Source organism: Canis lupus, chromosome 13 (assembly GCF_048164855.1).
Source record: "Canis lupus baileyi chromosome 13, mCanLup2.hap1, whole genome shotgun sequence".
In the NCBI taxonomy this organism is placed as follows: Eukaryota; Metazoa; Chordata; class Mammalia; order Carnivora; family Canidae; genus Canis; species Canis lupus.
In genome coordinates, this window is record NC_132850.1 from 40447871 (window position 1) to 40471502 (window position 23632).

General features: G+C 44.0%; 1 protein-coding gene across 15 annotated transcripts in view; it reads right to left on the bottom strand.

The window, feature by feature from the left end:
- The window catches only part of ANKS1B (ankyrin repeat and sterile alpha motif domain containing 1B), a 1043873-nt gene extending 1033885 nt beyond the window's left edge, over positions 1-9988 (bottom strand). For 7 of the 15 annotated variants that reach the window (XM_072773230.1, XM_072773229.1, XM_072773228.1 and 4 more), the window contains exon 1: positions 9800-9987. In XM_072773230.1, the coding sequence (XP_072629331.1) occupies positions 9800-9933 (134 nt within the window). In that variant the 5' untranslated portion in view covers positions 9934-9987. Of the gene's footprint in view, positions 1-9799 lie in introns of all 15 variants that reach the window. The other 8 variants (XM_072773226.1, XM_072773223.1, XM_072773218.1 and 5 more) reach the window with 2 other exon arrangements.
- Between the last annotated feature and the right edge of the window lie 13644 nt (positions 9989-23632).

Sequence of the window (23632 nt, forward strand, 5' to 3'; positions counted from 1 at the left end):
TTCCATTATTCTACAGATACTTGGGGTCAGGCAGAGATGATCTCGCTCAATTCTGGAATCCACGAGGCACTTGATAAATATTTGTGAAAATAATGAGAGATCACTCTTTTGTTATCAGCTCCCTCTGAAATCCTGACTGACTTGCTGGTTAGTTGGAAAGGACTTGGTTTATTGATTAATAAGACTTGCTCTAAATATACCCTAATAGATAGCGTAAAACATACTACTGAAAAAAAATTGTACGAATACTTTAACCATTACTCATAATTCTTCACCTTCTCTGACTATGTCTTCAAAGCTTCTATCAGACTTCAGAATGACAGATCACTCTGGAGAGCAAATAAATAAACAGAGCAAATAAACAGGAAGCAACTCTGTCCCAAGATACCTGCTGCTGGCATTCACCATGCCAAGGAATGTCTCTGCATAATTCCTACTGCTTCTCCCAAACATTCCCACTCACTCTCATGTCCCACACTAACAGTAAAATAGCTATACAAAACAGGGATAATTCCATAAGTAAATATAGCAGTTTTTTATAGAACAGCCAAAAATTAAGATGCTATATTTACTATATTTTTAGGATACATAAAACATGCAAAATACAGATTAGTAATGAGAGGTACCCACTAAGGACTCAAAGTGGCTAAACAGTAATTTGGGCAAAAAGAAAAAAGAAAACTTTAATGTGGAAGAATGAAATTGAGATCCAGGGGTCACAACTTCAAACACCTTCCCTGTACAGTGCAACATACAGTTGTGGAATAACCTAGATACTGAAGTCTTAAATAACAGGAAAATGTGTTTAAAAGAATTTGATTCTCAAACCACATTAGTTGTCAAACCTCTTATATAATTCTATTCCATAGCCTTGTCACCTGTGATTATATAATAAATACGTACATCTAAAGAATACCTTCTGGAAATAGGCAAACAACATACACCACAAGCTGATATGTAAGATGTGTGTTAATATAATAGATATCAATAAAAAGTTGTAGAGACTAAATAAATAGCAAAAAGAAAACGCGGGAAGCCCTGGTGGCTCAGCAGTTTAGCGCTGTCTTCAGCCCAGGGTGTGATCCCGGAGACCCAGGATTGAGTCCAACGTCAGGCTCCCTGCATGGAGCCTGCTTCCCTCTGCCTATGTCTCTGCCTCTGTGTGTGTGTGTGTGTGTGTGTGTGTGTGTGTGTGTGTCATGAATAAATAAATAAAATCTTTAAAAAAGAAAGAAAGAAAGAAAACGCTTTCCCAGTACCAGCCCTATGCTATCCCATTTCTCATGTCTTCAGTCAAGTGCCTTTCTCTTTCTACAGCATCAACCTTATAATAAGGAAGAATAAATGACCACCTTTAACCAACCTCTCTTGGAAATCTGGCAAAATTCATTCCATCAGCTCTGCTAACAAGAGCTCCAAAGTGTTACTATTTGTGCCTAAAGTTTTGTTTCCTCTTTAAATGAAAATAGTACAATAGTTTTCCTTGCTAAAAGCCTCTCCCAATCAATCATACTTCAACTCCCACAAATAGTATTTGGAGGGGCCTCTAGGTGGATCAGTGGTCAAGCATCTGCCTTTGGCTCAGGTCATGATCCCAGATTCTGGGGATGGATCCCACATCGGGCTCCCCTCAGGGAGCCTGCTTCTCCCTCCGCCTGTGTCTCTGCCTCTGTCTCTGTGTGTCTTTCATGAGTACACAAATAAAATCTTTAAAAATATATATATAGTGTTTGGAGACAGGATAAAGTCAGGTGAGATACAAGCGCCCCAAGTCCATGATGATAGAGGAGAAATTAACACGGGGGTGGGCAGGTAACGAGACACAAGGAGGGCAAACTCCGTAACTCCTTCATTTTAAAGACCCAGTACATGTTCTTAACCTGTGTCTCACTACACAGTCCATCCCGATACTACTCCTCACACAAAATCAGTTTCCCCCTAGGAGGGGGGCAATGGGCACAAACACTAGAGCCACAGTGAACTTGTAGTAACAAAAATGGAGAAAAGGCTTTCTTTGGAGAAGAGATTTGGGCAGGAAGGGTAAAAGGAAATGTGGTGTGGGGAACAGAAGTATGAAGCAGGCTGCAAGTCGCACGGGTGGCTGCTGATGCCCACCTCTAGTAGTCAAGCTTTGATTCATTCTGATCAAAGAATGGTGACGCATCTACGCCAACTGTCTCAGGTCAGTTAACTAGAAGTAATTAACCACTTTAAGGAAAGCTGCTCTCACAACTGCACCCCAGCCCCAAGGAACTGGACAGCACAACCAGGGCGGAGCTCCATTTCCCCGCAGTTCCGTGAGGGCGCGCTGGTAAACACGGGAGCCCCGACTCTAAGACGTGCATTCGGAGACGAGCCCTCTCCGGAGCCTGGAGAAGAACCTCATTCACCCTGCGACCACGTACTGCGGTCGGCCCCACACGTCACACACACTTCACGCGGTACCCAGGTGTGGTCCACACGCAGAACCCACTTCTGTCCCACCAACGCAAAGGAAGACAACCGGACTCCAGCAAGAACTCCTAGATGTGTGTCACGCGGGCAAGGGCACCAAGCCCTCGGCTGGCACACGGCGCACCTGATCGTGTCACCACACACGTGAGAAGGAAGCGGAACTCACATGAGTCTTTGGTGTGAACTCCTGCTTTCTTTTTATAAATTACTCTATGATGAAAAATCAAAACTCATGCTATTTTAATTAACAAAAGCTATGCGGCAATATGTTCACACTAAGCCCGGGCACACTCAGATGCCTGCAATGCCAAATGCCTTCAGGCCCCGCGACTGAAAGTGGTCTCCTAACCCTTGACTCGAGGGACAGCTTCCATTTCTAGTCAAACACTCAGGATGAATGTTCTCCAACAGGCGCCTCGGAAGAACTTCCCAAAATTAACATCAAACCCATAAGTAGTCATTCTGGTATATGACTGAGGAAACCAAACTGCCCCCCAAACCTCCAGGTGAGCCAGCTGCAGGGGACAGGGGCACCCCCCCAGGTGAGCAGGCTGCAGGGGACAGGGGCACCCCCCCCAGGTGAGCAGGCTGCTGGGGGCATTGGAGGAAACCCCTGAGAAGCGCGAGGCACCAGGCAAAGTAAGGACTGGCAGGGTGACGGGGTGAGCAGCAGTCGCAGGCCAGCTGTCCTACCTCCCTGCCTCACGTCAGGCTTACTGCTCTGAAGATGAAGCCAGAACACCCAGCTTAGTGGGGAAGGAGGCCAGAAGCAAAATCCCGTTGTCCCCCCACCAAGTCCCGCAGCTGGCACGGCTCACCCCACCCCCGCAGGCACCGCTCCCCCACACACACAGGCACAGCTCCCTGAACACAATGCTGCAATCACCGCTTCCAACATCATCTCTATCTAAAATAGATAACCCACTTGCAACTTGACTATTTTTATAGATACGTTTTTCATTCGATTTGACAGCTCTGTTTGTGATTTATTCCATTTAACCAGTTTCCCTGAAAGTGAGCACCTTACCAGAGTCCCAGTGACCACAATTGCCCAAATTGTGAGAATGACAACTCTTACCTCCCTGTACCCAAAACCTGATGAACTGAATTTTGAATCTGAAAAATTTGTGAACTCTCTGGTTCATATGTCTTTGGTGACCAGACACGATTTTCCTCTACTTTTTACCAATTTACTTTTTCACATGGGGGGGGGGGGGGGCGGTGAGAAACCAGATTCTTCATATTCAACAAGAGTTTACTAAATGTACTTTACATAGTAAGTAATCCTTTGAGTCATTAAGAAAAATCAAGTAAATTTGAGACCTTGAACTTTTTGTTGCTTTGTTAAAATATAAATAGTTCTTAACCTAGACTCTCTAGGAAAGAAATAATTTAATATACATTCAAATAGCAATTTTTCTTTGTTTAGATTAAAAGGTGGTTGTATCAAAGGAAGAGGCCTTAAAAGGTTTTGCAGCTGCCTCATGAAAGATGTTAAATTAAATGAGACTTCACCTATAATATGCAGGGAGGAAAGGAGGGAGGTAATTCCATTTGGGTACTCTGAGGAGCTCAGATTTCTTTAAAGACCAAAGGGTTGGATGAGAAAGAGGAATAACTAAAAACAGGAAGGTATTTACCTGGGAAAATATTAATGTCCCTTTCAACTAAGCTGGGGAAAAAAAAAAAAAAACAAAAGAAGAAGAGAGGTATAAAAAGTTCGCTTCTATAACAGATAATGTAACCTTAAACTTTGAGGCCACAAGAGAATTTCCCATGACATCTAACAATGCCAAGAATCTGATTCTTCCCAACTTGTATTTTGCTTCTGTCATCCCTAGTGAGAATTATCTTCAAACCAGAAAGTACAAACAAATGATGCTGGGAGATTACTGAAATTTCACACAGACAGAAGTCACAACAGACACTTCAGATGAGTTTGGGTATTCAGACCCAGAAGAACTGGGTACAAGCGGGAAAAAGGGATTTGCATTGGTACTAGGGTATCATCAGTGCTTCACTACTGCAAACAAGCTGTAAGAAAGTAGCCTGATTTGGGTGGAATTTATAGACTCAATGCCAGAAATAGATCAAAGGAATGCCATAAACAGGACACAGCATGCATTCAGAAGGGCAACAGATAAAGTACCTCATAATATTCTCACAGGTGTATCAGATGTGGCTGGATGAGACTTCTAAGCAACTCCAATGCCATGTATAAAGTTTGCTCCTTTTAAATTTATAGGAAGCTAAAGAAGGGTTCTTTAGGGATGTATCACCGTGTCTCAAATTCAAATTATAGAAAATATGCTTATTAAATCTACAGATGATGTAGAAAAGAAAAGTTAATACTCTGGAAGATAGACCCAAGAGTCAAAAATATCTAGACAGATTATAAATATAGGCTAAAACAAGGAAGATTAAATGTAATAGTAATAATTTAAGTTCAATCAACACTTTTACAAGTATGAGGTGGGGGCAGCCTGGGTGGCTCAACAGTCTAGCGCCACCTTCAGCCCCAAGCCTGATCCTGGAGTCCCAGAATCCAGTCCCACGTCGGGCTCCCTGCATGGAGCCTGCTTCTTCCTCTGCCTGTGTCTCTGCCTCTCTCTCTCTCTCTCTGTGTGTCTCTCATGAATAAATAAATAACATCTTAAAAAAAAAAAGTATGATAGCGGAACGACTGCATCACAGGTCTTTGAAAAAAATACTTGGAAACTTTGAGTGTCTGCTCAATGTGAGCCAATGTCATTCTCCACCTCAGTAAAACTGACCTGTATTAAGGTAGGTCTTAGATCAGTAATAAAGAGGTAATAATTTCATTGTGTCATGTTTTAAGTAGCTGCTATTTTGATTACAAAATACATGTTCATTTTAGAATACTGAAAAATGTAGGTAAACAAAAAAAATAGTAATAATAATAATAAAGATCACCCACAATTCTACCAAAGATGAATACTACTTTTAACATGTTGATGTTATCTTTTTTATTTTAAGATTTTATTTATTTATTCATGAGGGAGAGAGAGAGAGAGGCAGAGACACAGGCAGAGGGAGGAGCAGGCTCCATGCAGGAAGCCTGATGTGGGACTAGATCCCGGCTTTCCGGGATCCCGCCCTGGGCTGAAGGCAGCGCTAAACTGCTGAGCCACCGGGGCTGACCAACATGTTGATGTTATCATTCCAGACTTCATCACTTTTTCTTAAAAACAACCAACCAAACCCAGGATCATAGTACAAATGCTATTTTGTAACCTGTTTTTGTTTTTTTTTTTTTTTAATTCAACGGTGTATCAAGTCCCAGTATATTTACACTGGTCAACTGATATTTAGTGCATTTTGTTCATTTCTGCTCACCACCTTTAAGAGAGTCATTGCAAAATTTGAGAATATGCAAAGAAGGAAAAAAGAGAATAGTGAAAAGTATGAAAACATAACTTCACCTACACTCCATTGCCAACTAGTACCAAGTGCTGGAAATTACAGGGAGGGGGATTTCAACTCAATAAAAGGATAATTTTTTTTTAATAATTAGAGCTGTCAAAAAGAAACAGAATGGACCTATTTATTTAAGGGTTTTACAGGGCTAAGACAACTAACTGGTAAGGAACGCTACAAGTAATTCCTCTAGGTCAGAAGTTGAATAAAAGGTCCCATTTTATTTAAACATTCTATATTTTTTTTAAAGATTTATTTGTTTATTCATGGGAGACACACCGAAAGAGGCAGAGACACAGACAGAGGGAGAGAAGTAGGCTTCAAGCAGGGAGCCCGATGCGGGACTCAATCCCAGAACCCCGGGATCACACCCTGAGCCAAAGGCTGGCGCTCAACCTCTGAGCCACCCAGGCTCAGAATTACCCAATCATTCTGTAATTCTAATGGAAATTTTACTAAATAAATTTATTCCATGTCCAATATGGAACAAATCTTTAGTAAACAAGATCTTAGAAAATAGAGTCAAGTACTCTACATGAGAAATAATAACACTAATGAAACACCGATATCCTAAATGCTTTGCATTCATTTCTTTCTATTTCACTTAATTCTTACAACTCTCTATGATACGTGCTATTACTATTCCCATTTTATAGAAGTGGACAGTGAGGCTTAGAGATTTTTATATTTATTCAAGGTCTTTCTTACCTATGCAGTGTCACCCAAGCATACCTGATTCCCCATCATATAGCTACTGCTCACTTAGTAGGTCATCAAAAGCACCTTCAGAAAAGTTCTTATCTAGTGATCCCTCAAAGGGCAGTCATAAGATTTATTTTGTAATTAGGAAAAAAATAAGTTTTTTAAAAAGATTTTATTTATTTATTCATGAGAGACACAGAGAGAGAGAGAGAGAGAGAGAAGCAGAGACACAGGCAGAGGGAGAAGCAGGCTCCATGCAGGGAGCCCAATGTGGGACTCTATCCTGGGACTCCAGGATCACACCCTGAGCTGAAGGCAGCCACTCAACCACTGAGCCACCCAGGCATCCCAAAATTAAGCTTTTTTAAAAACAAATTATTCATAGCAAAAAAAAGTTCAGATTAGACTCAGCCATCTAAAACTTTCGTGAATCAGATTTGATGAATAAGACTTAGGATGTGGGAAAGCAAATTTAAATTACAGAACTTCACATCTTTACCATTACTAATTTTTCTTTTTTTTACCATTACTAATTAAGTGACCTTGGGCAAGTCCTTAATCTCTCTGACTCTTCAGTCCTTCAGCTGTGAACTGAGGCTCAGCTACGTAATGGCTGATATAAGAATTAAATGAGATGGTATACATAAGCATTTAGCACAGATCTGCCCCTAGTATAATTACACAAGTAATAAAGGCAGGGGGTAGGTAGTGCCAAACCCATTCTGCAATTAATTCCAAAATATTTAAGAATGTCTTCATGTCATTATGTTTAAAGTGGAAGGGGCCACATTTTCCATCATCCTGTAAATAAATTTCTGAGGACAATCATTTGTGAAATAAAGTTACAACTAAATTAACATGCCTTCTTAGAAATTTCATTTTATGCAAAGGATCACCGAAGGAATACAATTTTAACCCTCACTGTCTTCAAAGACATTGTTTATTCAGTATGAGACAGATTCAAGTTTAAGGTTTTGATTTTGATTTTTACAACTTGGTTCAAACTACTCTAATGAACACATGTTTTTTTTAGCTTTGTTTTCTAGGCACATCCCTGTTACAGAGCTACCACTCTTACCTCTGACAAAAACCAGCAAAAGGGAAAACCTCCTATTCAAGAAATACATTGTGGGTCACAATCTTGAAATTTTATCTTAATTTTATTCCTAAAATTTGCCATCTATTCTTTTTTTAAATGGCACAACTGAGAAAGTTTTAAAAAGATGTTTACCAGGGATGCCTGGGCGGCTCAGCGGTTGAGTGCCTGCCTTTGGCCCAGGGTGTGATCCTGGAGACTCGGGATGGAGTCCCACATCAGGCTCCCTGTATAAGGCCTCCTTCTCCCTCTGCCTGTGTCTCTGCCTCTCTCCCTCTCTGTCTCTCTCTCTCTCTCTTTCTCTGTGTTACTCATGAATAAATAAATAAAACCTTTTTAAAAAATAAAAAATATTTACCTTTAAGTTCTATCATAAAGGTAGGATTTTTAAAGTACCCTTTATCTCAATAAAATTAACTGAAGTTCTCATTGTTCTCAAAGAATTCCTTAGTGTTTTTCCAAAGGAACTGATTATTTAGAAACCTCTTTCAGAATATAGGTTTCCAGCCATAACCATTCTTACAACTTGAATTAGTAAACACATTTATTTTACCTGCAACTTTAAACCATAACCAGATAAACTGTTTTTATACATATATATTACCTGTGACTAAGGGCATTTATTAGCGCTATCACCTGAAATGTGTCCACACTGCCAACTTGCATTTCAGAGTGAAAATCACTTAACAAGAGAGCACGCACAAGAGTCATCACCTCTAAGATCAACTAAAAAAAAAGGTCCCATGTTCTGATCTGAAGTGAATTGTCATTCCAATAAAATGTCCCTATTAACAAGGATAGACGATCACATATGAGATTTTTTTAAATTCCATCAACTATTTGCCAACTAAATTCATTTCACTGTAATACAGATGTTTTCATTTTCCCTATTAGCCAGTATGGTAATTAGCTGCATTGCCTGGCCACTACCACATATAAGAACTTGAGTAAAGAACACAATGTTATCATCCAGAAGTCTGTATTAAACACTTGTCAAGAGTAGCACAAAAAGAGTTTTTTAAAACCCAAGAAAATCACCTGGATTTTTTTTTTTAATTTTTCCAAGTACAGTTGGGTTGCTTTAGACATGTTTCAGGGTGAAGATATGAATGATGACTGACGCTTCCCAAAATATCCAGGTCAACGTGAATAACCATAATTTCATAAACTAAAAAGCCTTCCTTGCATCTAACGGATATTCTTCAGCCTTCTTCCCTCTCATTTAATTTGTCCATCAAAAAAAAAAAAAAAAAAAAAAAAATAATTTGTCCATCAATTCAACTTTTAAGTTCACAGTTTTTCAAATATGCAAATCAACCCAGCTATTTCCCAGGTACTGCCTGCTGAATAAAGACCTTGACATTTTTTAAATGTCATCTTAGAAAGAGTATCCAAGCAATATTAGTCTCGCCCGCAACATCTTCACATGAAAAGGCCTCTACTACATTCCATATACACTCTCCCAATCCCGACCTGCCATCCTTCATCCTCCTAACCAAGTTTCACGCTGCTATGTCCAGGTAACTGGAAGTACGGCCAGGGCTGCCCAAGCTGCCTCATCAAGTTTTCACACACACCCTGTACTGGTGACATCTCATCAGAAGGTTCGCTCGCTTCATTTCGTGGGATCGTAACCCACAGCACGGCAAATGCCTTCTGCGAGGAGGTAGCAGCAACCAAAGGCTGTGGCTTTTTGCAGGGTAACTGCATGCACGCAACAGCTTCTCCACCAATTTCATTCAGATAAACAAAAAAAAGGGGGGGGGGCGGGCTTGGCACGGCAAATACATAATAAATATTGATGAAAAGCGAGTGGAACACTGATTTCCCTCCCGTAACACTTGTGCATGTACAAGTTCTGCACCAGAGCTCAGAGAAAAGTAGCTACTGACGCATTGATGGAAGGCTATTTTCAAATTACTCAGAGAATCCAAGGCATCAATCCGACCGGGAGCCTCATGCCTCCTCTCCACACACACAGTCTGTTTTCCTGCCTAATTTAAGAATGAATCGCTGGCAGCCAGCAGGTGCAGTCACCGTGAGGAGGAGGACGGATGTGTCACAATGCAGAACGCGGCGTGCGATCCCGGGGCGGGTTGCCGTCCTTACCTTAGCAGATTAGACAGGGGCAAGGGTCCGGATCCGCCGCCCAGGATCCCTCCTTTCCTGCCAGACAGGAGTTTCTCCACCAGAGCCACATTTCCAGTGCGGGCGGCCTCCAGCAGCTCCTGGTCCTTCCCCATAGTGTCTCCCCGGCTCCCTGGCGGAGTCCGGCTCCCCCCGGGCCCTCCTCCCCGCCCACCCCCACTCCCCGGAACCCAGGGCCCTCCCCGCCCCACCCTAAAATACTGCGAGAGCGTCGGCACCAGGAGGTCCCCGCGGCCCCGGGCCGGGAACGCCGCGGTCCCTCGCGTCAGGGCGCAGCTCTGGCCGCGGGGCTCAGACCATGTGCGGGCCGGGGGGCTGGCCGGGCGGGGCGCCGCGGAGCCCCGGGTCCCCCAGGCCTGGTCGCCGCGGGCGGGGCGTAGGGGCGCTCCCGGGGAGCGCGCGGAGGCTGCCGCGGACGGAGGAGGTCGCAGGAAGAGGAGGCGGAGACAGCGCTCGCCGGAGCCTGAGCGCAGCCAACGAGCGCGGCGGCGGCGGCCCGCGCACCCTGGCGCCGCGGTGCGGGCTCTGCTCGGCTCCCGCGCCCGGCGGGCCCGGCGGCTGGGCGGCGGCGGAGGCGGCCCGCGGCGAGGAGGGCGGTGCGGGGGAGCGGCGGCGGGCGCGTGCCGGGGTGGGGGGTGGGGCGGCGGCGGCGGCGGCGCAGGGGCAGGGCGGGCGGGGCGGCCCGAGGCCCGGCGCGCGTGGCGGCCGGCGTGCGGGGGGCGTGTGCGCGCGGGCAGGTGCGGCCGGCGGGGCGGGCCGGGGGCGGGGCGCCGGCGCGACGGGGTCTCCGGGTCTCGGGGTTCGGGGGCGGGGACCTCCTGCTCGGGAGAGCTCCGGAAGCTCGGGGAGGAGCCTCGGGGCCGGCGAGGCTGCGAGGGGCGCGTGCGGCCGGCCTTGCCTCGGGGCCGCTGCCCGCCGTGGGGCCGCTCCAGCGTCCCTCCAGCGGCGCCCGTGCCAGCTGGGCCCCGGGGAGCTCCTGAGGTCTAAGGTCACCGGGCACGACGAGGCTCTAACCGAAAATTCCTCCGCGCTCACCCTGGGAAGACTATAGATGGACAGGGAGGGACTCGAGACCCACTCTTCCTTTGCAGCCGCACGGTCGGCGCATCACTGTGCGCGCGTGCCTTGGTTTGGGTCCATTCTCTCTCCTCTTGGCCGTGGTGGGGAACACGACTTTCTTTTCTTTTGAAACTTACCGTGACCCCTTCTGCTCTGCGTCGCGCTCGCCCTCGCCCTCGCCCTCGCCCTCGGAATGCACCGGAACCGTTAGCCTGTTCACAATGGATTGCCAGGAAAGAGGCACAACAGGCACTTTCCTCAGCCAGCCCGGGCACCTGCATGTTGCTAGAGTATATTCATTTCGGAAATGAAACAGTGGCTCCCAGGGTTGGTTAGATCACTCAGGACGCCGCACAGCAGGTGGCAGGACAGACCTGGGCCCCAGAACTGCCCCCCTGCAGAGCCCGCGCTCTCCGCAGTCCCCTTACTGCCCCCCCACGAAAAAGTCACCTAGGCCGGCGGGAATGATCACCGACATGGCATGGCCGAGTGGTCGCCCTGTGCCAGGCACGATGCCACACGCCCTCCGCATGTTCCATCGACCTTCCTAACAGTTCCCTGAGGCAGGTACGCATTTTATCCATATAGGTGAGCAAGCAGTGTTAGCCCAATATGCAGCTAGGAAGCAACCCAGCCAACACTCAAATCCAGAGCTGCCTGCTAGAGGCAGAGATTTTAAATAAATAATTGGGGAAAACTTCTGACACATTCGGAGGTAAAGAACTTATGTATTTTCTAATTTTTTATGGAATTCAATGTTCTGAGATTTCATTCGAATGGTTCAAAGTAGTGGGTCAGTTATGGTTGTTTACAGAAGGTTTACTGAAGGAAATGGATTTTGGGCTAGTGTGGCCTTTTGGTTTTGCTTTAGCATCTATTCCAGTAAGATATTTTATGTGCTAATATTATGATCCTTCACACAATGAGACTGGCAGACCAGTTAAAGAAACAAAGTAAGGAGCTATTGAATTCATTTTGAAAATGGTATACAGAACTCCTTTTCTTCCACTTTCCTGTTACCAGCCAAGCAAAACACATCTTGCTCAGAATAGACCATAAGCAGTCCATTAGAGCTGAAAAATCACTCTCAAATTTTAACAAGCAACATTTCATTGTGGGGATGGGAAGGCTAGTGAGTTAGTATCAAGAATCAACCCCCATTGGGAAAACCCTTAGTAATGAATGATTAACTCTAAGTAACTTAAGTAATGATTAACTTTTTTTTTTTTTTTTACTTTTAAACTTCAGGGTTGATTTTAATGTATTATTTATGTGGCATCATGTATTTTAATTTTTAAATAATACTGGACTGGGACAGTTTTTTTTATTGCTTCTGCTTCCTCACAGAACCAGACTTACACTAATGTGTCCCAACTACCATCTACTGCTATACCATTACCATTTGTCCATTTCTCTAAACATGGTGCTAAGCTTCATTTGTGCTTCATCCCTAGAGAGAGGAAGAGGGTACTTCCAATTTCCCCATCTGCAGTATAACCTGAGTTGGGAAATACCGTTTTACAATCATTCTATTTTTTTTTTAATATTACTTTCAAAGGCCTGTAGTAGGAGATTCCATGACCTACTATAGATTCCCATTGCAATGTTTAATGGCTGTACCCGTCAGGAAATTGCCCTTCACATCAGTATCACACAACGCTTCTCAACTTTCATTCTTAAAACTTTTCTTTAGAAGTCTTGTGTCAGTTCCACAGTTCCAGGCACTCTAGTGGTTTATTATATATTCAAAGTCAGTTTTTTTCAACTCTGAATGCCTTGTTTTTACTTACATCGTAGCTTCTTGTCAAAGAGGACAGAGGCTTGAATGCATGGAAACTAACATGCAAATTAAAAATGAAAACATTCTTCCAAAAATCTGAAGAGGCAAAAAAGAAATCCATATTTTTTAAACATCCAGGTTTCATCAAAATATTTTGCATCTGTGTCTAAGTGGAAAAAGCCAGAAAATCTTGGGAACCAATTAAACAGGCTACATCTCAGTTTGCACATATGTAAAATTAAAAAGTTGTATCTCATGGTCTCTAATGTCCTTTATCGTCCTAACATTCAATGCATATGATGAGACATGGACTAGTCCATTAAATTATATGCATAATTGAAGCTAGAAATCAATAAGGTGATAGATTTGAGGTCAATTTCTATTCTGTTTGTAATCACAAAAATAAAAATATACTATCCTCAAATTTTTTTATTGAAAATGTTCCCTTAAAAAATCTTTCTTTACTGGAGCACCTGGGTGGCTCAGTCAGTTAAGAGTCTGCCTGCAGCTCAGGTCCTGATCCTGGGATCCTGGGATCGAGCCCCACATCGGGCTCCCTTCTCCCCATGCTGTTCCCCCTCACTTGTGCTTTCTGGCTCGCTCTCTCTCTGTCAATTAACTAAAATCTTTAAAAATAAAAAATATATATCTCTTTACTATTCTCAATGAACAGTATTGACAGTAGTAGTAAATGCATATTATGATCCAGGAATGATACTAGAGTCTTTTTCTCATTTTATATGTATATCTTAGTGTGTGTGTCTATACATATATACATGCTTATTATATATATATATAGTCTGTGTGTCATTGTATACATATATCATTGTATATGTGTTTGATACATGTCCACATATACACACACATACCAGTCAGGATTAAAAAAGACAAAGAATCTACTATCTCTCATATATGATAAGATAATATACATATATTTCCTATAGGTACATGGTATATACCCATGAGGTCAATAATCAAATTCCTGTAGAGCTTCTGAATCCTATCCCAAATTTTAATATACACAGATCTAATTCTAGATCTTTTGGGCAGGCTGGGAATTACTGCTCCAGTATACATAGTGCAAGTCACTGCTCTTGAGATTGATCAATAAAAGGAAGGACTAGGAGTTAAAACGAGAGGAGAGGCAAAGCCAGGGTAGTGTATGCAAACACACACACACACACACACACACACTCACGTACACACACAAAGACTTTGGAAGTACAAGATAAATGAAGGCATGTGAATCCGCATCAACCTTAGAACTATGCACGAAGGTCTGTCTACGGTGAGGAGGATAGCGTCCTTATGACGTAAGGCAAACTGGGCTCAGATAGGGTAACCCTGCAATTTAAGGAAGTGAGTTAGGAAAATACCTACTTCCTCCATTCTGCACTCTGCATATCTGGGGCTCTTCTGATGGGCTGTGGGACAGAAGTGGGCAGTTCTGGGTCACACAATACGAAGATACCAGACATCTAAACAAAAGCCAAGTCCCTGCTCTGTCTTCATCTTCCTGAAGAAATCCGAACACAGAACATACCATGATGCTCTCAGTCATTCTGAATTCATGGTGACGAGTGGTGAAGGCCACCGAATGTGAACCCCCCATCTTCTCCCGGATCTCTTCAGATCTAATATCCCACAAAGCACAGGGGTTAAAAGTAAAACTAGACTGAAAATGAAACGAGGAATTAGCTCTCTACGGAGGCACGCCCTGAGACTTGTCTGTGGAGGGACTTAGATCACAAATGGGACATCCATACCAGCCACACACGGCCTGTCTCACACTGGGGGCAGAGGATGGGGCAGAAAGATAGGTTTCCGGACTGCCTTTGGAGGGTGTGGTTACCATCTTGGGGTAGGAAACAGAGGGAAGCCCACTGGCTTTCAGCGAGTCATGAGGCAGGCATGGAGAGAGAGAGGGAGAGAGAGAGAGAGAGAGAGCACAGTGATGGAACGGGTACCTCCTCTTGAAAGCTCGGTAACCGCACCCTGTGGTCAAGGGCTTCCAACGGATACAAGTAGGGCGAGAAACCAAGCGTGTTCAGTATGATACAACTCCTTGGAAAGCTAAGCAGAAATTTCTTCCCCCTTTAAGGAAATGTGATGAAGAAGATTAAGGGTTCCCCCACGATCACCACCCCCTGGGACATTCCGTTGCCATCCTGTTTATTCCATCACCAACTCCCTCCCCCAGCCACCAGGCCTCTGTGCGCCCCAAGGGTGAGCCGGCACACCGCCCACGAACAGTGCAGTCTTGTGTCCGCTTCAAACCAGTTACCTCACAGAGAGGGGCCCCCTGAGACGCCCATAAATCCCCACCATCTCTTTTTATTTCCTTTTGAGGAAAATAGCTAGCGTTCTGACAAACCTATTACCAGACACAAAAACACAGAACCCACGTTTGCCCTTTTAACTCATCTTCCCCAAGGGTGAATCCCAATCTCGCCCCTTCTTACACACCGGTCTTCTACTTCAGTCTTGCTCCTACAGCAGCGCCTGCCAACTTTTTCTGTAAAGGGCCACATGGCATTTTCAGCTCTGTGGGCCACACGGTCTCTGTCACACCACCCAGCTCTGCTCTGGGACCATGAAAGTCACCGTAGGTCGCACCGAAATCAATGAGCGTGGCTGGGCTCCGAAAGGACTTGACTGATGAATGCTGAATTTCAAATTTTTTGATTTTCATGTGTCGCAAAATACTCTTCTGATTTTTTTTCCCCAACCATTTAAAAATGTACAGACTATTCTTAGTTAACTGGCCTTACAGGCTGCAAGCAGGGTTTGGCCCATAGATGTGGGAGTGACTTACTAGCCCTTTTGAGGGACACTGCTGCTTGTCCCGGCCTGTTTAGGTGGGGGAGGGGAGACAGGAGGCCAGAATCGCAGTGTCCCCCTGAGGAGCCAGACAGCCCCTCCTGGGTCCACAGGGATCCGCCCCGGGGGCAAGGCCCCTCAGACCCGTCCTCGGAATGTCTATCATGCTGATTTTATTAAGCTTTTTTTGTTGTTTTTTGTTTTGGGTATCCCATGGACGTGTCCTCACGTGCCATGATCAGCCAGTAGCTTTGACAGGAGGGCGGCTGCCCTGAGCTGGAGCACAGCCCGTGAGCCGAGCTGCTGCTGTCCCCTGGCCGCAGACCAGGCCCAGACCTCCTCCTCCTCAGCCCGGCGGTGCTGACGTCGAAGGAAAACAGTAAGTCCTGCACGTCAGAGAAACTGCTGCTCCTGCAACAAGCCGCCAGAGCAGGTGGCGCGGGCCTGGTGGGAAGGAGGGGGCTCTGGCTCTGGTGGCCTCTGAGGGGACACCCCGCCGGAGCCCCGGGCGCAGGCAGTAATGCGGTCTGTGAAACAGCACAAGGGTACATGAGAGGGGTCTAAAGCCAAAGGGCTGTCGTAGAACAACTGCTTACCCGCCCCTTGAAAATTAGGTCGCACCGGTTCCACCTCTTCCTCCGTCGCCACTACTTTCACATGCAGCGTCTTGGCCGCAAGGTCACAGAAGCCCGGATTGCCCGCCTCATTCCCTGGCCTCCTGGTCGTCCATCTACCCCTACAGCTTACGGGCCCTTTAGATTCGACTTCAGGCTCCCCTCTGGTGGAGAACTTACCCATTACTAGGTTCCGTGGAACTCCCAATTATTTTCTTTGGAAATTTTGAAGAATGACACGTTGTTGCCCACAGGGTGTAACCGGCCACCTGCTACATCGTTCATTGGTCTAGTGGCTCCGAGTGGTCTTGGTTTCCCTCTGCTACTGCTCACAGCTTCGCAGCTCCCAGACCCAGATGGTGACCCCCCCAGCGCAGCACCCCAATAATTACAGTCCAGCCAGAGCCCAATACATTCCAGCTCTTCGCCAAGGGGAAACATCCCCTCTTAATTTTGGTGAATAATATTTCCATTATTTCATGGAATTTACAGGCACTTCGTTGAAACTTTAGAGGATTTATTGAAATGTGAATATGGAATGGACAGTCCATGGAAATTACTACAGTCTCTATATAAGCATTCTGTTAGGAAATTAGCTCGTCAGGGATTGCCAACCATTACACTAGATACGCATCAATTATGTGTAATCAGTGATGCGTTTATTAAAAAAAAATCAGCCCTTATAGACATTTTTTTTTCTCCAAATGATGCAAGTGAAAAACTATTTCAGAATCTCATTTCTATTAGTCATCAGCTGCGGGGAGAGTGAAACACATGGAGGTTATATGGTTAGGATGGAGTGTTCACATTCAATAACATGTTACTTGTATGCATTTTACATTCCTCTGCATAATAAAATGAGTCCTGATTTCATCTGATTTTTTTTTAAGTCAAAGTACAATGTTTTTCCTCCTCCTCCAAAGTTTGCTTCTTAAGGACAGTCTACCTTATAATTAAAACCAGAAGAAAAATGGCAAAAGGGCAGGATCGACGCAGTAGACTTAATATTCACTGGTTGCTAATAGTTTGTAACTAAATGTTTACCACCCTGTGCTACTCATCACTTACACAGCTGCATGGGAGGTGTTGGGGGGTAGGGGGGAAGAAAACCCGCAGTGGTTGGGAGACGTATGATCTGGTTTTACCAAGGGACATCTTGTTGAAAACATCAGATCATGGGCACTGGAGTTGTCTCTGCTGCTTACGCTAAAGAGAATCAGAGGCATAGAAAATGATGGAAATACAGTCAGTCAGGGAATTAAGAAATCAAATAATGTCATGGAATTGTGTTAAGAAAATAATATATTGATTCTCATTGAGAAATAGTATTGATAATTGATTGGATTCAAAAATCAAACATGAGGGCAGCCTGGGTGGCTCAGCGGTTTAGCGCCGCCTTCAGCCCAGGGGGTGATTCATGCCTGCACGGAGCCTGCTTCTCCCTCTGCATGTGTCTCTGCCCCTCTCTGTGTCTTTCATGAATAAATAAATAAAATCTTTAAATAAATAAAAATCAAACATGAAATTTTTTGCCAGTTAATTCTGAATAAGTTATTCCAACAGCAAGGGAGGAAACTTTGTTCTGGGATTATTTTAAATAAAAAGAACACTGTGTGTAACACAGTTGAGTTGATATTTCTATCATCACCTCAGATCTTTCCATTCCTTTATAAACCTTATACAGAAAATAATGCCTTCCATTTAGTCAGGAGTGAAGTTGGTTGTGGAACAAATAACTGAGAAACACTGCAAAAATATTCAAAGGAATTGGCTCATTTGGGTGAATGGGCCAGTATATGGCAAGTGTGTTTCAACGCAGGCAAGTCTCATATTACTTTTTGTAGGAGAAAACCCCAATTCATTCTGAAACCAAGAGCTTCATAAAATCATCTTAAACTGTCTAGGACACAATATTCATGGAAATAATTCCAAAAAAGTTGATCACAGGGATCTAAGTATTAGAAAATGAATTCTTATATCCGGAGTATTCTTTTTCTTCAGCTAAGACGGGAGAAGAGGTGATGTATGATGCACGTTACACAGCGGAGTCTCAGCTGCAGCGCAGGAGACCAAAGGGATGTCCGGGTCGAGGGGCGGTGGGGGGGGGGGCCGCAGCGCTCCCCCGGTCACCCCGGCGTCACCCCCGCTCCCTGCCGGGCCCTGGGCCCCCTGCGAGGTCTTCCTGGCCTCGGCGCCCTCCGCCCCCTCTTTCTGCTCCAGGCTCCAGGCTGCAGGCTCCAGGCCGGGCGCTTGCTTTCCCCCCAGTGGCTGTCGTGGCGCAGAGGGCTCCAGGCAGGTGGCACCGCGGCCAGAGCGCCAGCCACGGTCCTCTGGGCACCTTGGGTTACGGGGTGGCAGCCTCGTGCCGGCGCGGCCGAGGGGGCTGAGTGTCCTCGGGGCCCCTGCGCGGGGCGGTCCTAGGAGTGGCCGCGACGCCGCCTCGGGCGTTTGGCCGCACCCTCTCTTACTTGGAATCCCCGGGGTGCTGGGCCGGGTGCCCCCCTCCGCAGGCGCCCGCGTCCCTCGCTTAGGGCGAGCGACAGACGCCGGTTCCTCTTGTCCCCGTGGGCCTCAGGGTGCCCTGGCTCTGTCACGACCCACTCACACTTCTTCCCAACTGCTGGCCCTACTCACAGTAACTTTGGGCCACAGCCTGTCCTAAACCTATTTAGCAGATCCCAAATCATATAGGGTAAATTTCTATTTTAAGAATCCTGTTATTCCAGGGCGCCAGGTGGGGTGGGGGTGGGGGGCTCAGTCGGTTAAGCGGCTGCCTTTGGCTCAGGTCAAAATCTTGGGGTCCTGGAATCTAGCCCCAGGTCAGGCTCCCTGCTCAGTGGGGAGTCTGCATTTCCTTCTTCCTCTGTGCTCTTTTTCTCTCTCATTCTCTCGCTCTCTCTCAAACAAATAAAATCTTAAAAAAGTAAAAATCCTCTTATTCCATATCACTAATAATAGTTCTCCTTCTCTGATGAAACCCTAATTGATACAGAAATTAGTATCAGACATGTTCAGGAGCTTTATGAAGGGTGGACTCCCTGCCTTGGTTTATTTTTTTTTTTATGTTTTTTTTTTAAAGATTTATTTACTTATTTATGGTAGACATAGAGAGAGAGATAGAGGCAGAGACACAGGCAGAGGGAGAAGCAGGCTCCATGCCAAGAGCCGGACACGGGACTCCAGGACTGCGCCCTGCACCAAAGGCAGGCGCTAAACCGCTGAGCCACCCAGGGATCCCCCTGCCTTGGTTTATTCAGTTGATTGAGCTGATCTGATTAGGGATGAAGGCATTGATGAGCCTGCTGCCAGTGGTAATGCAGACACTGGTAGTCCACTAAAGGTACAATTATATTGAGGGTTTGGGTTAAGAGAAACCCCCTTCAGGTGATCATTCTATTGGAAATAATGGTTAAAACTTCTTGAAAGTTTTATATGTGCCAGGTGCGTTTTCTCATTTACTCCTCATAAGTGCTTGAGGTGTATGCATCTAAAATGGCATCCAAAAATGCAGGCTTTTCCCCCTCACATAGCATCTGCCTGGATGGACTTTAGGAACAACGCATTAGGTATTTTGACCTTGAGCAACCAGTGGGCTGCATGTTTGACCAGTCCTGTCCCTTGACCCAAAGAAGAACCTTCCCTGAATCGCATTGTAATGCCATGTCCTTGGCTTTTATCAGCAGCCATATGACATCTGGCTAGCATACAGGATGTAGGAATGTTCCTGGAAATTGTGAATCCTTATATTGAGCCCCACATTGACAAATCAAACTGTACTAGGGAAATTGTGCTACCTCTAAAGAATTCTTTTTTTTTTTTCCTGGTAATGGTAACTAAGAAATTGACTGTTTCACTTTTCCACTTTAGCTCTTAGAAATCTAAGTCCATTTAAAGTTTGACATACTTGTGATTTTTTGCACCCCAGCCATGACTCTTTAATATTTCTGCATTGATTTATATTGATATTTAGCAGTATTTTCTTCAATATGTTTTTGTTTATAAAAGATATGTGCAGGTGTGTTATCGAACTTGCTATATGCCAGGTACTGTTCTAGGTAATAGTGTAATAAATAAAAACATACTCCCTGCCTTCATGGAACCTCAGTTGAAAGTGATAATGCCAGGGCTCCTGGATGGTTCAGTCAGTTAAGTGTCTGAATCTTGGTTTCAGCTCAGGTCATGATATCAGGGTCTTGAGATGGAGCCCTGAATTGGGCTCCCTGCCCAGTGGGGAGAGCACTTGAGATTCTCTTTCTCCCTTTCCTCTGCCCCTCCTCCAGCTCACATGCACACACTCTCTCACATTCTCTCTCTTTCAAGTAAATAAATAAATCTTAAAGAAAAAAAGTAAGTGGTAATGCCAGAAATTAAGGAAAGGTGTGCCATTCTCTATTTCTTTTTGTCATTGTTTCATTTACTATCACATGAAAGCAGGCATAGGGAATATCTAGGAACTTAGTTTTGCCCTCAAAAAGAACTTTGAGAAGTAAACTTACTGTGGCCTTGAGGATACAAAGAGAGTATGAATTTCTTGTCTTTTCATTCACTCGACACCCTACTGAGTGCCTTCTGTGTGCCAGGAAGTTTGCTAGATGCTGGTGATTCAACGGTGAACAAGGCAGGTGTGGTCACTGCCACAGTGGAGCTTACGTTCTAAGAAAAGAGACATGGAACACGCACTGACAAATATGACTACTGTTATAAACGAGATACCATAAAGGCTATGATTGTGAATAACAGGGACACCCGATTAAGTCTGGGAGGTGAGCAAAGACTTGTCTCCAAAGGACCTGGGAGAGAAATGACAAAAGGAAATAGCAGGTGGATAAAGAATGTTCCATGCGGAGGGCTGTTTGAGAATCACTACACTTTGCCCTTTAAATTTTCAGAACTAAAGCTCCATGTTGCCTCCTACCATCTCCTTCTTTACATCTTTACATCTCCTCCTCCTCCACTCACATCGCCCAATCATGTTTTCATTGTTTCTGAAATTAAAGCTTGTTATTGTTATTGAAGGTTCTTAATTTCAAGATTAGATAAAATATTATTCAAATATTTTCTCTAAAAATGAAATAAGGTTACTTTTTCCCTCGTATATGGTCTCAAATTTCTTTTCTCAATGGTTTTTCTTGTTTGTTTATTCTAAGTAGGCTCCACACCCAACATGGGGCTCAAACTCTCAACCCTGAAATCAAGGGTCACATGCTCTACTGACTGAGCCAACCTGGTGCCCCTTTCACTCCTTTTTAAATTGATATATGCCCACTTCAAAGAAGCTTTCCTCTTTCTTCACATGAAGACAACCAAAATGAGAAAACCATGGCTGGTACTTTTTTCAATGTCTATGTGTACTTTATGGATCAATGAATAGGAATGGGTATTAGTCGCATGAAATGAATTGAAAAGGCTAAACTGAATATGAAAAAATGAATCATTAATTCTAACTATAATTTTCCCACATGCATATGGTTTTTAATTCTTATACTAACAAAGAAACGTGCGACAAATTCCCTATTCATTTTCCACAATCCACAGCCCTCCCACCTTCCATATTCATGGGCCAGCTTCTTCTTGTTACCCAGCTGAGGTCCACACCTGCCAACTGTGGGATCAAGCTGAGCTAGATTCGCAGCCAAGAACAGAAAGGGAGTAATTATGAGGTCTTCCTGGACTCAGTAGCTAATATGATCTGAGTAATGTATGTATCTTCTTCTATATTGGTACCTAAATGCTTTCCAAAGCACTCTTCCCATTATGCCACAAATTATGTTTTTGTATTAGAGAAAGCACTAGAATTGGGATTAGGAGACCTGGGTTTTGATCCTGGTGTAACCTCTTCTTAGCTTGCACACTTCTAGAGCCATCAGTGTCTACAGAGCAGTGTCCATAACTGTACAGGTCCATTAATTTGCTAGGGCTCCCATGACAAAGTACTACAGACTGGGCATTTTAAACAACAGAAATTTATTTCCTCACAGTTCTGGAGCTGGAAGTCTGAGATCAAAGTGTCAGCAGAGTTAGTTTCTTTTGAGGCCTCTTTCTTTGCTTATGGATGGCCATCTTCTCACTATGTTTTCACATAGTCTTCCCTCTATGTACATGTACAGGCATCCTAATTTCCCCTTCTTCCAAAGACACCAGTCACGTGGGCTTAGAGCCCATTCTAATATCTTCATTTTAACTAGACTACTTCTTTGAGGACCTTCTCTCCAAATGCATTCACATTTTCAGGTATCTAGTGGTTAGGACTTCATTATACGAATTTGGGGAGGACGAAATTAAGTTCATAACAGGGTTGATTGATGTTTTGAGGGTCAGATTAAATGAGACCAAAGAATTGAAGGCATCTATTTCTTAGTAGATGTTCAATAAGTGCTAGTTAAACCTAAACAAGTAATCTTTGAAGTACTCATTATTTCTAATGTAATGGTATGCAGAAACATTTGGTGTGAAAGGTGAACATAGAGTAAGAAACCTGGATTCTATAGGGATACACAACTACAGTCTTGTAACAGAGTAATTCAAATGCTTGAGTTAATGCCTTTGCTGCCTTTGAGATTCAGCAGTGATGAGGAAGTCACTTCACTTCAATATCCGTGTGATCAATAAAAATTTTTTTGAGAATTCTGAGTATTTTAAACATTCAATAGTTGGAATTAAATTTATTCAAGGTTTTATTTCCAAATGAGAGTCAAACTTTTAAGTTTGCTTGACTCAGAAATCCAAAATGGGTATAACTGTGTATGATGCGTGCATACATATGGTAAAAGTTTAGAATCAGAAAAATACTCTGGTAGTATTAATAAATGCATTAGTACATCAATAAATAATACATTAATATATTATTCATGTAATTAATACATAAAATAAGTGAACCTTTTAGTACTTTTGCAGGGAGCTAATGTAGTCAGTAAAGAGAAAAGATAAAGACCTCCTCAATACCCCAGTCATTAGGTTACTTTTCTTAAAAACCATCAGCTCTGCTTCTTGATGATTCTCAGTAGCTATGTAGCATCACATTTACTGATAGAAAAATACAGATATCACCTGATTCAAATAAATTTGATGTAAGATTTTTTAAAGAAAGAGGATAAAGAGTTAAGTCATTCACAGAAACTGCAACCTGAGACAAGCATTTCATTTGTTTCCTGTTTGGAATGTGTGGTTTTAGGTGCAGGAACCTACATTCAGAGTAGATCCTTACAGCCCAGTAAGTTAAGAAAGACATCGTAAACATCTAGAGATTAGAAAAAAGGTGGGGGTGGTTGGGATTATTTTCTAGTATCCATAATTATGGAGTCAGCAGAAAGAAAATTCCAATGAGTCTTGGGAATGAGGAAAGAAAATACTGAGACATTTAGATTGCTGCGCAGGTAGGGACTTGGTGAACTATTTTTCTTACCATTATAGAGTAGGCTAGCATACTAAAAACATCTTCACGTAAAACATTTAAACCTCATTCTATCAGATAACTTTCTTCTCTAAACATACATCACTAACATTTGTAAGAATGTAGCCAGA